The 16,475-nt window shown below is 40.0% G+C and overlaps 1 protein-coding gene across 8 annotated transcripts in view; it reads right to left on the bottom strand.

Annotated features, from left to right (window-relative positions):
• Window positions 1–16,475, bottom strand: part of cnot1 (CCR4-NOT transcription complex, subunit 1) — a 161,645-nt gene that overhangs the window by 29,222 nt on the left and 115,948 nt on the right. For all 8 annotated transcript variants that reach the window (XM_072547597.1, XM_072547601.1, XM_072547599.1 and 5 more), the window contains 6 exons: window positions 15,586–15,763; window positions 10,735–10,865; window positions 8,241–8,537; window positions 2,786–2,926; window positions 2,602–2,706; window positions 1,672–1,791 (listed from right to left, as the gene is read on the bottom strand). In XM_072547597.1, the coding sequence (XP_072403698.1) occupies window positions 1,672–1,791; window positions 2,602–2,706; window positions 2,786–2,926; window positions 8,241–8,537; window positions 10,735–10,865; window positions 15,586–15,763 (972 nt within the window). The remainder of the gene's footprint in view (window positions 1–1,671; window positions 1,792–2,601; window positions 2,707–2,785; window positions 2,927–8,240; window positions 8,538–10,734; window positions 10,866–15,585; window positions 15,764–16,475) is intronic.

The raw sequence follows: 16,475 nt of genomic DNA, 5'->3' as shown, positions 1-16,475 counted from the left end.
TCAATCCCCTTGCAGTAAATGCCTATAACGCCATTTGCTTTCCTCTTTGCTTGCTGTACCTGCATGCTGTGTACCTTGCACGATCACATCCCAGTCTCTGTGAACATCAACAGTTAAAATCCATATCTTTTAAGAAGAAAAGTTCTGCATCCTCTCAGGGTTCTTCCCACAGCTTACATTTTCACCTACCTTAAGGTCAGCAGAAAAACCTAAGATGTATTACTCTGCCTTTTCATTTAAGTTATTAACGTAGTGTGTAAATAGTTGAGGTTTCAGCACTGAGATGAAACACTCCAATATTAACTTGAAAATATCCTATTTTCAGCTTCGTGCCTGTTAAATAATCTCGATCATGGTGTTGTCTCCACTGCTATGATCCTTACTGCGCCCATTTACCTTTTGCATAGCATATCTGTGAAACATACTTAGGCTTTTACAGAAGTAATTGGGAATTACTAGATCAGAAAGTAGGAGCCTCACCTGGCTCTACATTCCGAAACTACATAAAAGGCTCACTGCTTAGTCACCACAGCTCACCAACAACTTCTAGGGATGGGTAATAAAAATGCTGTCCCAGCTAGATGCTAAACCCCACGAATTAAAATAAAAAGGACAAAAGACCATTATGTATTGCAACACACAAGATCAGTGAACTGAAATTCAAGAGAATGAACTTGGAATCTTCCTGTACCATGTACATTCATCATCTTTGCCCCCTACCATGTATGGATACGCCATCCAAAATTCAATGCTATTCAAAACCAAAGGCCCTACAACCCATCCTCCGAAATGAAATTTGCTGCTTATTACTTAGCTACAACTGAAATCAATACAGTACCTTCAATCTAATGAAATGCCCCAAAAGCACTTCATAAGAACATTTAAGACCAAGTATGATGACCAAGGCCAAATAAGCAGACATTAAGTTAATGACCAGAAGCTTGGACAGAAATATTTGCTTTTTTACCATCTTAAAAGGAGGAAAGGCAGTCAAGGGAAGTTAAGGGAGGGCATCCTAGAAATGGAATTGAAGGCACTTTGACAACGGTTGATGGACATGGGCACAAACGTTTGAGGAGCGCGTTATTTTGGTCGGTAGTGTGGTTGGAGGAGATTACAGGGACAGGGCAAAGCCATATTTGAAAATGAGAATTTTGAAAGTTAAGGCATTGGCTTCTGGTCGAACAACGTAGGTCAGCAGGCATAGAGATATTACGCAATCTCCCAAGTTTATCTTAACTCGATGTACAAACTTGGGAGATAGTGAGGACTATAGATGCTGGAAGTCAGAGTCAATAAAATGTGGAACTTGAAATGCACAGATCAGACCGATGATGGGTCCCAACCTGAAATGTCAACCTTCCTGTTCCCCGATGCTGTCTGACCTGCCGTGCTTTTCCAGCTCCACATTTTATTGACTCTGAAGTGCAACCTTCATTCACGTTAACCATCCTGACTCCAAGTCATCATAAGTTCCTCAATTATTTTATAAGTTTCATTCTACCTTCAGCTCTTTCCTGGTCAATTGTCAGGATGACCTTTAATTTGTACTAAACAAAACCTGCACACTCATCAATTGTATAAAATGGTAAATTTCAGGAACAAATAGTAACCAAGGAATGACAGAATGACAAATGACAGAATAAAAGTTATGTTAATTCTCTACATTACCTGCATGGGCTTGGCCAAGAAACCAGTTGGCTGTGAAATGTCATTACTGGGAAGAAAGCCTGGGATATTGCGTGCAAACTCTTCATACACAGCTAGTTGCTTGGGATCTACACCTCCCACCTAAAGAATATAAAACAATTAATAGCCAATGGAAAACATCCCATTTGAACATCCTTGGCACTGAGCAGTCACTATTTTAACTTGCAAACAATTTCTCAAAGCACTCGACAATGTATAGGACCATATCGTGGCAATGAGCAGATGGCAACGTAAAATACTGTAACTTAACAATTCATATAGTACACAACATTATAAACCAGACATTGCAGTAAGTAGGCAGGGGATTTTTAAATTGCATTGGGATCAGGGCCAAGATCTCATCGTGGTGAACCTTCAGGGTCAAATCTGCAGTGTAACACTCAAGGAGGAAAATAACTTCTGCAGAGCTTTCCTTAATCGAGATTCCACGTGCAACTGTGCTCCTGCTGATGGATACATGAGTGTGATGCAACAGTTCTCCTAGGGCACAGTCGACACATACGTTTGGGCAGTATTTTGACCCATGCTAGGGTTGGGTGAGGTAGAAGTAAGGGGTGCATTGAGAGATCCACAATTTAGTGCAGCTTAGTTACATGCTGACAGCAAATTTATCCACCCAGGCTTCCTGTAGAGATAATCCCCACAACGCCTCCAGGATGTCACTTGGGGATGCTGGGTTGCAACTCAGGTATAGCAAAACAGTTTCATTTGGTCCTTGGGGTCAGAAATTTTGGGGCTTAATCCCTTAAACTCGTCTGGGATTAATTCATCATTAATTTCCTTTTAAGTAAAGGAGTCAGCAACAAGAATTTCAACAAGCTAAGTGGACTCTTTGCATTTGCAATTTTCAATGTGCAGCGTCACAAAATTATACAAACTAAGACTTCCCACCTTCAATCTGATTTGTTCAGGCATGCGCTCAGCCTGGTAAGTGAGCACCACAGGATCACAGTAACGACGACCCTCCTGCCTAGCATGCTTCCGAAGTTCAAATTCCTACAAACACAAAAAATTATTAACTGGATGCAGTGATGACAAAACCAGGGCAGGAACAGATGAAGGATCAGAAACTTACTGTGGCAAGGCGTTTGTCCATTTCAGGACCTGCTTTTTCAACAGCTGTTTTCTGAATAAAGCAACAGGCCAGCTCGCAGTTGTCTTGTGCTATCTGTGCTGCTGCTTGCTCCATCATTTCCCTTTGCTGTGGAGAAGCAGTCTAAGGGACCAAATTAATAACAAATTTTAGGGCTCAGCAGCAGACAGCAACACCAGAGAAGTTAATATGCATATGTGTATGGAATGAGCTGTCAGAGCAAGTGGTGGAGGCTGGTACAATTGAAACATTTAAAAAGCATTGGGATGGGTATATGAATAGGAAGGGTTTGGAGAGATATGGGCTGGGTGCTGGAAAGGGGGACTAGATTGGGTTGGGATATCTGGTCAGCATGGACGGGTTGGACCAAAAGGTCTGTTTCTGTGCTGTACATCTCTATGCCTATGCAATAACAAAAATTCATTTGCAATGACCATACATGTATACACCCTGACAAAGTATCTGCATAAAGACCCTTCTTGGGAAAAAAAAAAGACAAAAGGGAACTGCTTCTGGAACTCAGTGATTCTTTCTTTGCACTATCACCTTAACCTATTGTCCACAGGCTGTGACTGTGGGAGCTCCATTAGTCAATTCCACATATTTGGTCGAAATACTGAAATTCCAAAGTCTGCCAACTTGTATAGGTTAACATTCTTGAGCTGCACTCTTGGGACCAATTCTTAATGGGTTACTATGACAGTGCTTTATCTAATTTGCTTCGTCCACACAAGCTCAGGTCGAATCAGTGGATGGAATATCACATTTGAAATCTTTCTTGTGAAGAAAATTTTATACCTAACATGTTCTGTTACTCAGGTCAAGATGATTCCATGACCAAGAATTTTGCCTGTGCCTGGAAAACAACTTGTTAGTTGTGTGTAAACCATACTTTCTTTAAAAACAAAAATTGTTTCACGAGATGAGAGTGTTGCTGCCAAGGTCAGCATTTGATGCCCATCCTTAACTGCCCTCAAGTGGTCAATCGCCTCCTTTGCCTGCTGCAGGTGGTGGCATACTCAAGGAAGGAATTTCACAAAACCTTTACCCAGCAACAGTGAAAGAACAGTGTGTGTGCAAGTTCCCCTCATGAGTCTGCTGCCCTGTCCTTCTAGGTGGAAAGCATCAAGTAGCACATCTTGTTAATGGTACACACTGCTGTCACTCTCAACTGCTGGTGAAAAGCTGTGACTGCTTAAGTTGGTGATGGGGTGCCATTCGTGGGGGAATTCTGGAATGGGCATAAAGCACACATGCCCAGGCAAGTGAAGCTTATTCTGACATACCTCATAAATAATAGACAGACCTAAGGGAGTCAGGACCTGACCTGTTCTTGCAGCCACAGCATTTACATGACCGGTCCAATTCAATGTTTAGTCAGTGATAACCCCATCGGTATGTTTTTTTCTTGTGTGGGTGGAGAGAGGGGGAGAAGAAATTCAACAATGATCATGCCACTGCGTGCCAAAGAGAAATGGCTGGATGCTCTTACTGGTGATCGATATTGCCTGGCATATGTACAGCATGAACATTACCTGCCGCTTGTCATCATGAGTTTTAATGCTGTTCAGGTCTTGCTACATGTGAACAAGGACCAGTTCAGTATTCAAGGGGGTGATGCTGAACATTCTGCAGTCATCAGCAAACATACCCACTTCTGACCACATGAAGCAGTTGAAGATGGTAACGCAACCTAGAAGGGGGACTGAGATGATTGACCTACAACAACCACAAGCATCTTTCCTTTGTGCTAGGTATGACCCAAGCCAGCAGAAAGCTCTCAGATTCCCATCGATACCCATTATGCTTGGTCTCCTGGATGCCTAACTTCATTAAACAGTGTGTTAATATCAAGGGCAGTCATCCTCACATCATTCAGATCAATTGTCCGTGTTTGGATCAAAACTGTAATGGTATCAAGTGCCTACTGGCCCAGACAGAACACAAACTGAGCATCTATGTGATTATTGCTGTTAAGTGCCACTTGATAGCAGTGGTGATGCCATTTTCCATCACCTGCTGACGTTTAAGAATAGATAGATGGAAAAATAACTGGCTTTTTGGCATTGGCATAGTCCTGTGTAACAGTTCATAAAATGGACATCTAATTTTTATGTATGCTGAATGTTACTGACATGCCATCCTGTACACGCCTTGAATTAGGGTTGATTCTTTGGCTTGATGGTAATTATCGAGTTGATGATACTCTGGACTACTAAAGGAAGACACAGCTATTGTCTGAAGTTAGTTGCCCCAATCTTTGTTGCAGACTGAATTTTCACTGGAGGTGGAAATTCAGTGGAAAGCCACGTCTGCTAGATACGTCTAGATAGAAATAGCAGGCTGATTCATTCCCAATGGACACCAGCCAGAAAGCACTCCAGACAATTTCTCCTACATTTTGACCTTAAGCCTCCAATCTCCCTGCTCAATTTACTACCATGGTCAATATTTCGTTCTTCGCTCCTTAAATTCCAAATACAAGCATGCACAACGTACCCCAAACTCCAACCACTCCCAAACACCTTTAGTGTTGAAATAACTCTTGTGCTCACCCCAACTTATTTTTTATTCAAAACCAACCCCAACCTTGGCTTTTACTTTTCACTCCAGTTTTGAGAAAGTTGTTTTAACAGCAATTACTGCTTAAGAGAGAGAGAGAGACCCCACCCTAGACAGCGTTTGAAAGCCAGGAACAAAAAATATGAATATGGTTTTACAAAGGCTTCTGAGCTGTTGCACTTAGAGTTTCATAAGCAATCATGCAAATATACATAAATTAGGAGCATGGGTAGACCATTCAGTTCCACAAATATGTTTTACCATTTGACAAGATCATAGTTGATCTTAAATTGCCGTCTAACTCAATTTTCCTGTCTAGACTCTCATACCCTTTGACTCCCTTGTCAATCAACAATCTAACTTACTCAGCTATAATATATTGAATGACTCAGCTTCCACTAAGGAAGAGGGGAAAAGAATTGTGCAGTAATGACTGTGTGAGGAAGACCCCAGCTAATTCATCATTAACCGCCCTGAAAGTGTCAGTGGTGCTTCATGTAACTCACAAATGAATCTAAAAAGTAACCAAAATCACACATATAATTGGTCAGACCATACTGCAAGTCTCAGCTTGAACTATCTTGCTTCCTCGCTCAAGCTTTGGAGACCAATGACAAGCTTGCTGTATTTGCACGGGATAGGACAAGGCACTTTAACCTAATTGCAGAAACTGCCTTGTGACTCAGTTGAAGATACCGCTACAAAAACTAAGTTAAAAATCACACACCAATTTATAGTAGTGAGTGCGTGGTGCTGGGAGAGCACAGCAGGTCAGGCAGCATCCAAGGAGCAGGAGAATCGATGTTTCGGGTATAAACCTTTCATCAGGATGAAGGGCTTATGCCAGAAACGTTGATTCTCCTGTTCCTCGGATGCTGCCTGACCTGCTGTGCTTTTCCAGCATCTCTGATCTCCAACATCTGCAGTCCTCAATAATATCAGATTATAGTCTGACAGGTTTATTTGGAAGCACCAGCTTTCAAAGTGTCACTCCTTCACCAGGTAACGCACAACGACATGAAGGAGCAGCCCTCCAAAAGCTACTGGTTCCAAATTAACATGTTGAACTATAAACTGGTATTGAGAGATTTAAGCTTTGTCTACTCCAGTCCAATACCGGCTTCTCCACATCATGACTCCAAAATTAGTACTAGCCAACAACAGTGAGCGCTTTTAAATCTGGCTCATAGATTGGGCACTCCTCAAACCTCCAATACAAATAATTGGTAAAGAAGCATGACACTCCCTGTAACACATTTAGCCAATTTTTAAAATGCTAAAGGGTATGTCACGTGTACCTAAAATAATCTGGAAATTACTCAAGTGCTGATTAAAAAGAGAACACACTACAACAGACTTCAATGGCATAAGAGATATGAATACATGGGTTGCATATGTAAAAGAATAGATCTAACACAAACTGTCCCTTGGCTTGAACGAGAACATTAATTTGTATTAGCAATGCTCATTGTAAATTCCAAGGATATCCTTTAGCACCATAGCGTAGCCTATGTTGGTTGGATGACCCAAACACAGGTTTAAAACTAGTGCAGAAAGACTAAAAATGAACGTTAAAAATCATTAAAACTGTAGAATGCAGAAGTAGTGCAGCAAAGTCCTAGATGGAAGAACAAAAAAAGGGTATAAATGTCAGTACACTAATTTAACCACCAAATCACACTGCTACCTCAAAGTTGACTTATTAAAATAATTTCTTTATAAACAATATCTAAGCTTGGTTTCACATTTAATGTGCAACTATTTCCCTTTTCTACCTTCCTAAAAAGCTAAATTTTATTTACAACCCACTACCTGTTCTGAAAATAGGCATCATCTGCCATTACTGAGACTTTATATTTGAATGTTCCTAACTTAGAATTGTATTACGCTTCGTTTTATAGCACTAACTAGTTTTCATTCAGTGGCCACACCTTGACAGCCCAATTACATTTAAGCATGCTACAAGTGATATCACAACCACCTCACATTAGTATCTGAAGTGGATATAAAGCACACATAATATGCAATATATGTACCAGTATTGCACTGCCTTTTCTAGAGATTGCAAATAAAAACCTTTAGCTTCAGATCAGGACTCCAATTACGTTATCAAAATTCTAAATATGTCAGTAATGTAGATCCAAATTTTGAAGACTACTTTATTTCCATGATGGTGCAGGATAAGACCCTCCTCCTAGTTTAAGCTGCTCTCTATAGCCTGGCCACTACAAAGAAGGATACGCTATAACTGGCTAGAGATTTTTCTTCAAAAAGTGCATCATATTTTCGCCTTTCAAGAGCACAGTTAAGACAGGATGTTGTGAAACTTGAAAGGGTTCAGAAAGGATGTTGCCAGAGTTGGAGGGTTTGAGCTACAGGGAGAGGCTGAACAGGTTGGAGCTGTTTTCCCTGGAGCGGAGGCTGAGGGGTGACCTTATAGAGATTTATAAAATCCTGAAGGGCATGAATAGGGTAAACAGACAAGGTCTTTTACCTGGGGTGGGGAGACCAGAATTAGAAGGCATAGGTTTAGGTGACGGGGTAAAATTTAAAAGGGACCTAAGGAGTAACATTTTCACGTGGAGGGTAGTACGTGTATGGAATGAGCTGCTAGAGGAAGTGGTGAAGACTGGTACAATTACAACATTTAAAAGATATCTAGTTGGGTATATGAACAGGAAGAGTTTAGACAGATTTGGGTAAAGTGCTGGCAAATGGACTAGACTAGGTTGGGACATCTGGTCAGCATGTACGAGTTGGACCAAAGAGATGTACAGCACGGAAACAGTGCCTGTGACGATAACTCTACTGAGTAACTAACTGCAAGTTCAGCATAGACAGAAATGCATGCCAATTGAAAGTGAGTCTTACTAACCCGTAATGCAGTGGCAAAATTATTCTTTAGGTTTGTAGCTATGCTCATTAATAATGGCTCCCTGCATGTAATCATAGCCATTCCTGCGGTGAGGTTACGCATCATGTGATGGGCTGCAACGCGCATCCGTGACTCCTCAGAATCCAGAGCAAAATCTTTCCTGACTATCTGTTCACACGTGGTCATTGCAATCTTGATGGAACGGTCAACAACAGGATGAACAAGCTCCTGCACAGCACGCTCTATTGCCTGCCGGACGTACGACTTCAGCTGAGGGTGGGCTTGGAATAATGGAATCTGTAAAGGAAGAAAGTGAATGCATTAAACAGAGCCATTAATTGGTAATTTACACAAATGATTTAAGGTATTTATGCATTTACAATAAGTAAATAAAATATTCTTTAAATCCAATTAAATCTTGGATTAACACAGGGTGCATCTGTAAAACTTGCGTTGTAGCCGCGTTAGCCCACACAGAGGTCAGTGCATTAGTGTAACCACTATGTGACAAGTGTTTAACAAACTAATCTATAATACATCTATCCTTTAAAATGAAGAGTCAAACAGATGTGCAGCGTGATTGGAAATGGGACTTGAGCCCACCACCCTTTCAGTTAGAGGTAAGTGTGCTATCAACATTACAACTGACAATAAAGATCAGGAAATAACATTGCTTTTTAAACAGCTGGATATCAGGATGACCATGTATTCGTCCTATATTTTGTAATATAGGATTCACTCTGAAAACATGCAAAGGTGAAATGAGGAATTAAATAGTAAGTGTAAGATTCAAATGTGAAAGCAGGGAGTGGGAGCTTAAAACTACATTCACAGAATGAGAGCAATAACATCGTTTTTTTTTTAAATCTCAAAGATTGGCTAACTAATAGACGACAGTTGCAATAAGGGAGCATTTTTAGGTTAACAAACTGTATCTAGTGGTGTGCCACAAGGATCAATGCTGAGGTCCCAGTTGGTTACAACACATTCATGACGTGGATGAGGAAGGTGAATGTACCAAGTCTGCAAATTACACAAAAATAGGTAGTCAGGATGATAAGGTCTGCACAGGATTATAGACAGATTAAGTGACTGGACAAAGAAGTTGGCAGTTGGATGATAATACGGGAAACTATGAAGTTATGTAATTTGCCAAGAAGAATATAGATGAATACACTTAGAATACGGGGAAGAAATTGGAAAAAAAACATTGATTACTCAACAGACAACCATTCCAATAGTTTCCCCTTCCTCTCTGCTTTGAATTATGCTATATTCACTTTCAGAAGCAAGTTGAAGTGATGGGAGAGAATCCACACATCTGCGCCAGGACCAATACAATGGTTTGGAAATGGCTGGGCAATTAACTGAATGATACCTGAAACACGTTCCAAAGGAGCTAGTGAGTACCAGTGGGACTATAAGCCAAGCAATAAGATGGGGCTCGGTTTTAGGATCTCTAGATCACATTTGATTATGAATCAAGTGGTACCATGTGTCCAGATGTACCATCACTTGGCCAAACTGAGCAAATGCCCTGCACAATTCCCCAAGTCTGCTAAGCATATCACTGGTTTCTAAGCAATATCGATAACCTTAACCACCTGAAGACGATGGCTTCATGCATGACTTTGCACACAGACTGTGCCAAGGATCAGATAGGGAGGATAGGGGCACAGGCTGTAGGGGCTTGTTCTCCATTTATATTCCCCTACACTAATGGTTTTACCACAGAAATTGCAGCCTTATCTAAAGTGAATCACCTGGTTCTAGCAAACTGTGCAAATCGCTTGGTGAGCAAAGCTGTGAACAGCAGATTGACAAATGTAGGTGGTGCTCCAATTTAATGTCTGTAAAGTTTGTGTAAAAACAGATGGCATTAGGACAACCACTAGGCTGTGATGTAGCACATCTGTCAGTTTGCTTCAGACATAAACACCAAGCTGCCTTCTGAGCACCATTCTTCAGAGGAACTGACTTTTGGTTGAAGTATTTAGTTTTGTAGGGGTTACTCGTACTGTTAATGCTCCTGCAATACAGCTGACCAGTCAGAAGTTTCTCACTCCTCTAGTCAACATATAGGATGTGGTATGAGAATTGAATCCCAAATATGAATTACATATTTGACTTCAGAAAGGGTAGGAATTATAAAACAATTTAGGTTTCTGAGTCACAGTGGGAAGTGCAGTGTTGAGAGAAGTTTACGTCCTTACAGTACTTTTCAAAAGACTTGGATGCCCATTTTTTCAACAGATATAGCATTTGCTCAACTGTACTTATGATTCTCAAAATGTTAAAATTAACATTCAGATTCACTTTTGCAAAATTGCGGATAGACTTCACGTCTAAAATAGCTAAGATGAAAAAGAATTGAGGAATTAACTCACTAAAGACCAGCATAATGTGCATGAGAGACATACTGACCAACAAGATTCCTATTCTCCATTAAGCAGCCACAGGACATCATTGGTACATTATACTGAAATCTACTTACATTTGGGTTGACTGTAATGTGAGGAGCCAAGGCAGCCAATGAATACACATTGATGTCGTGGTAGCTGAACTGTGGTTGTGGAGGGACTGTGGATGTACACGTGGTGGTTGTGGCTTGAGTCACTGGTGCAGCTGGAAAGCAAAAGCACAATTAATTCTCCAAATCCTCTTTGCTTCTGACTTATAAAATTCTAAAAGCCTACATGTTGATGTCATTTTTCAGGCCCATTTCTTCAAAACAGATGTCAAAAGGATAAATCTGTTAATGCTCAACTTGACTTGGGGGCTGAGCCAAGTACTGTGGTATAGAACTAATTATGTTGGAAACAATGAAGTGATCAATTAGTTTGTTCAATCTCTTGCAAGGAGCATTAACAGGATTCAACTACAACTTGTATTTTGTGAAACTTATCCATTAAATCTAATACATTTCTACACACAATAACATGAAGTGTGAAAGATCATACAATATTCTCAGCCAGAGTCTGAAATAAGCACTACTAGTTGGAAAAATAATGTTAACAATTGCATACAAGGTTGGATTTTTTCAATGCATCCAATGCTTGAAACTGAGACACATGGATCGGTTTCCTTAGCCAACAATTAACAGGAGCTGGAGGAGGAATGCAAGATTTTACATTTTTCCCCTGTTTGCAACATAGCAGGGTAGATCTTACAACTTAAATCCATTTCTCAAACTCCTGTTTCTAAACAAAAAACAGGAGAATTGGGAAAATTTCAGAAGTACGCAATTAAAGATTTCTATCAATGAAGTTTATGATCACTCAAGTATGTTTAATTTCAGATGAATTACTCTGGTATGGTGGTTAACATATCACCAGATTCCTCTGAAAGATGAAGTTGAAATAAATGTCTGGAGTCATTAGGTTGCAGAAAGCTAAAGTATAGATAAATCAGTATAGCTGATTTTAACTGCAACTGGAACAGAGCATTCAGCAGGCTTTAAAATGACCAATTTCCATTTATTCAGTGTTTACAAGAACCTTCAAAAGAACCATAAAGCTAAAAAGTCAGTCAAACCACTTCTGTAATTGAGTTGGAGGTGGGGAGAAAGAAATTAAATGGATCAAATTTATTGAAAGGGATATTTTAAATGTTTAAATACATTAGGAAGACTTAAAACTGCTCACTTTCAATGAATTAGTTCCATTTCTCTAGCCTTAACTCAATGCTTGAACAAGAGTGAAAGTTGGCATAATCTGAAAAATTGTTTAACAATTATATACAACAAGATTTTTCTGGTCTAAGGGTTAGGGGTCGCTAGTGAGATGAGAAACGCTTTCCAATCTGTGAAATAAAATATATACAGAACTGTTGGGTCACTTTTCCCACTCTACACAAAGTCCCAGTCAGGACTGCACTCTTGTTCCTTTAGTTCACAAACATCACTATTTCAACTTTGACAGAAAAGTTGAATGATGGGCAGAGTAAGTTCTGTGTTGCATGGGAAAGGCATGTGACGTAAGATTTTGGGGGTTGGGGTTAGGGTAAGGAGAGTTCACTCGATTTCTGGAATGATGGCAGCTTCCTGTTTGGACATGGAGAGCACACAATAGAAGAATTGAGGTTTATAGCCAAATGCTACCATGGATAAAAGCAGCCATTTTATGGCTGATTTTATGCTGTGCTGTTAATTGACCTTAATTTATATTTGGAACATATTCTAATATTAGAGTAAATGTCTTACTTGATCTTTTGGTGATATAATAATGCAAGCAACTTGGAAATTATCTCTTAGACTGTCAAGGGATTACAAAACAGGAACAAACGCATTTAATAACTTTCTAAAAAATTGCTGATCAAGCACTTTCTGAAGCAAATCTTTTTTCTTCCTAAGCCATTTGTTACAACACAAGTTTGGCATGAATTCTCATGAAATTATTTTTAAATCATGTCCCACTATTTTTTAAAAAACTAAATTTTAGCTGTTTGACTTTGAATATAACTACCAGATTTTTAATAAATATTTTCTCATGCTGTGATTGTCGCATTTTGAAATAGAATGAGATTTGTTTCCAATTATAAGACAAATGTTTTATTTAGAACAAATTCCCAGATAACTATTAATACCTGTTGCGTGCAGTCTTGAATAATATAGCTGTTTCAGTCTATCAGCCATTAACTTCAGGATCAGTAAGCATCTGCTCTTGAATCCTCCTTCCCAGTTATTATTTTGTTGTATTTTTACAGTACTTTATTATGCTGCCTTCTGTTGTCTTGGACTACAAAAGCAAGTCTGTTCTGGAAGGTCTAGTTATAAATGGCTGCTTTTATCCATGGTAGCATTTGGCTATAAACCTCAATTCTTCTATTGTGTGCTCTCCATGTCCAAACAGGAAGCTGCCATCATTCCAGAAATCGAGTGAACTCTCCTTACCCTAACCCCAACCCCCAAAATCTTACGTCACATGCCGTTCCCATGCAACGCAGAACTAACTCTGCCTATCATTCAACTTTTCTGTCAAAGTTGAAATAGTGATGTTTGTGAACTAAAGGAACAAGAGTGCAGTCCTGACTGGGACAGTGTGTAGAGTGGGAAAAGTGACCCAACAGTTCTGTATATATTTTATTTCACAGATTGGAAAGCGTTTCTCATCTCCCTAGCAACCCCTAACCCTTAGACCAGAAAAATCTTGTTGTATATAATTGTTAAACAATTTTTCAGATTATGCCAACTTTCACTCTTGTTCAAGCATTGAGTTAAGGCTAGAGAAATGGAACTAATTCATTGAAAGTGAGCAGTTTTAAGTCTTCCTAATGTATTTAAACATTTAAAATATCCCTTTCAATAAATTTGATCCATTTAATTTCTTTCTCCCCACCTCCAACTCAATTACAGAAGTGGTTTGACTGACTTTTTAGCTTTATGGTTCTTTTGAAGGTTCTTGTAAACACTGAATAAATGGAAATTGGTCATTTTAAGGCTTGCTGAATGCTCTGTTCCAGTTGCAGTTAAAACCAAAGGGAATCTCTTGTTTGCTGGCATACGTTACAAAGCTATATGGGCAACTCAAAATACTCAAGGATGCTGTGAAGTATGCCTAAAATATCTAAAACTCCACTTTGTTGCAATATTGCAGCAAACTGAGTAGCGTAACAGATTAGAACTCCCTTTGCTCATAGCTTAATTGAATCCAGAAGTCATAATGACAAAGCAAATTTTGAAAAATAGGACAAAACTACAGTCAACTGCAAAATAAAGCAATGAGGAAAAATATAAAGTGAAACTAAGGTAAGGCTTGTTTGGCTTTTTCCTCCTCCCCCTAAAAAGTGTTGTGGGAGTACAGTTCCACAGGTGTTGGCTACTAGCTATGTTCAGGAACCTCGCCCATGTAGCTATTCACTAGCAAGCCTAAAGAGAGTGCCAGCAGGCAAACTGAAAGTGAAAGGTAGCATGGCAGAATCCTGTACAGTCCTCACCCACCATCTAATCGTCACTGGACATCACAGGTTATATAAAATGTGACAAAGCAGCACTGCTGGGGTGCCACACTACTGGTTCTGAGAGCCATCTGATATTAGGACCTTCCATACTTGTGAAATAGCTCTAGCAGTTCCCAGTGTAATATTCTACAATCTCTTTTCTACATCTACAGTGAAGGAGGGCAAAGGCCAACTTGACATGCCATGCCATAAACATCAAAGGAACTATAAACCCTTGCAGTACGGTAGAAAATGCTGAGCAAAATCCTGGCATTCAGAATCAAAGATTTACTTGGCTGCCACCATTTTTAAAAAAAATCAAGAGCAAATAGTGAAAATGAATTAAAACGTGCAACAGAAAGTGGATACAAATCTAACAGCATAAAACTCCTTGAAAATATCACTACATGTAGTATTTTTAAGTTCACCACCACCTCACTCTCCCCCAATTTGACCTGCAGGAGCTCTGAAAAAGCACTGGTGCATCGGGGCCTCAACCGATGTTCAGAGTGAAAGATTGCAAGTGAATGTTAAATTAGAGAAACGCCTTCCATGGTCAGGCCTTGACTGATTTTATTTTGGAGGGAGGGTGGGTGGAAAAGAGGTGGAAGGATGAGTGAAGGATATTTGCATTTTAACAAGCCAGACAGACGGAGCATTCGGTTTAGCTGCGTTAAGTTAATACTACACGGTTATAAATCCAAGCAAACAGCTGGTCCACGTTCCAGAAAACTTTTCCCTGGGAAAAAAAAATCACTTATCTGCTAGTTGAAAATAAAATAAATGGCAAAGTATTAACACAAAAAATGCAGGCATACCAAACCCTAGGATGTTTAATTCCAGTGTCCTCCGTTCTACATCTTACATTACTGCCAGGACTGAGGCGGTAGCGTCTGGTACAGCACATCATGAATTCTAGAATTATACAGCAATTACATCAAAATAGCCGCTGCACACCCCATAAAAGACCGCACAATGGCCACAGCTGTTAGAGTATTATAACTTGCATTTCTGAACCTTCAGAAGACTGACTCCTCCACTGGAAAAACATTTCCCCTCCCAGCTGCTGCAGAGTCACTTCGCTTCCTTTGTCAGCGAAAGACCAAGGCTTCAGCTCGGCCTACCGGCAACGCTGGGGAAAAAGGAACACCCACTTGCACTCCTCTCAGCTCTGCTCTGGGTCCTAGTGCAAGCCGTGCTCATGAAACCCGACCCACCCTACATCAAACCGAGTGAACTATATTATAGTGCAGATAACGATGTTTACACAGGTGAGTAACCACTTATAATTACTGGAGTGCCCAGACATATCAATTTGTAGTTAATGTAATTGCAGTATACCACAGGCTATATTTCTCCCCCCTCTTTGCTGCCAAAACACTACAGAACAGAAATGAAAGCACTTTACCAGTGGTGACAACTACAGGCAACTCCTCTGGTATTTTGGATTCTCTTTTTGGAGCAGAAAGCTGTTCCTCTAGGTTGGTCAATTTTTCTTTGTCCTTTAGTAAAGTTCCGGGCTTCAAGTCGTTGATGTCCAAAGCGAGATTTTTACACAGCACCTCAATTTCAAACTTCAGGTTTAACTGAAAATAAAATATTTTTGAAAAATATGTAGTTAATGGATAGTTCCAACTTACAAAGTGAGCACAAATAGGTCACACTGACAAACTATCAGCTTTCAAACAAATAAGCGACTGTAGTTCTGCTCTAAGATATTCGAACAAAGTGCGAGGTCTTGCACTTTGGAAAAAAGAATACAAGCATGGACTACTTTCTAAACGGTGAGAAAATTCGTAAAGCCAAAGTACAAAGGGATCTGGGAGTGCTAGTTGAGGATTCTCTAAAGGTAAACATGCAGGTCGAGTCCGTGATTAAGAAAGCGAATGCAATGTTGTCAATTATCTCAAGAGGGTTGGAATATAAAAGCACCGTTGTGCTACTGAGACTTTATAAAGCTCTGGTTAGGCCCCATTTGGAGTAGTGTGTCCAGTTTTGGTCCCTACACCTCAGGGAGGACATACTGGCACTGGAGCGTGTCCAGCAGAGATTCACATGGATGATCCCTGGAATGGTGTGTCTAACATACGAGGAACGGCTGAGGATTCTAGGATTGTATTCATTGGAGTTTAGAAGATTAAGGGGAGATCTAATAGAAACTTACAAGATAATACATTGCTTGGAGAGGGTGGACGCTAGGAAATTGTTTCAGTTAGGTGAGGAGACTAGGACCTGTGGACACAGTCTTAGAATTAGAGGGGGTCAATTCAGAACAGAAACGCGGAGACATTTCTTCAG

The sequence above is a fragment of the Chiloscyllium punctatum genome, chromosome 26 (assembly GCF_047496795.1).
Source record: "Chiloscyllium punctatum isolate Juve2018m chromosome 26, sChiPun1.3, whole genome shotgun sequence".
NCBI classification, from domain to species: Eukaryota; Metazoa; Chordata; class Chondrichthyes; order Orectolobiformes; family Hemiscylliidae; genus Chiloscyllium; species Chiloscyllium punctatum.
This window is presented reverse-complemented; position numbering and strand designations above follow the sequence as displayed.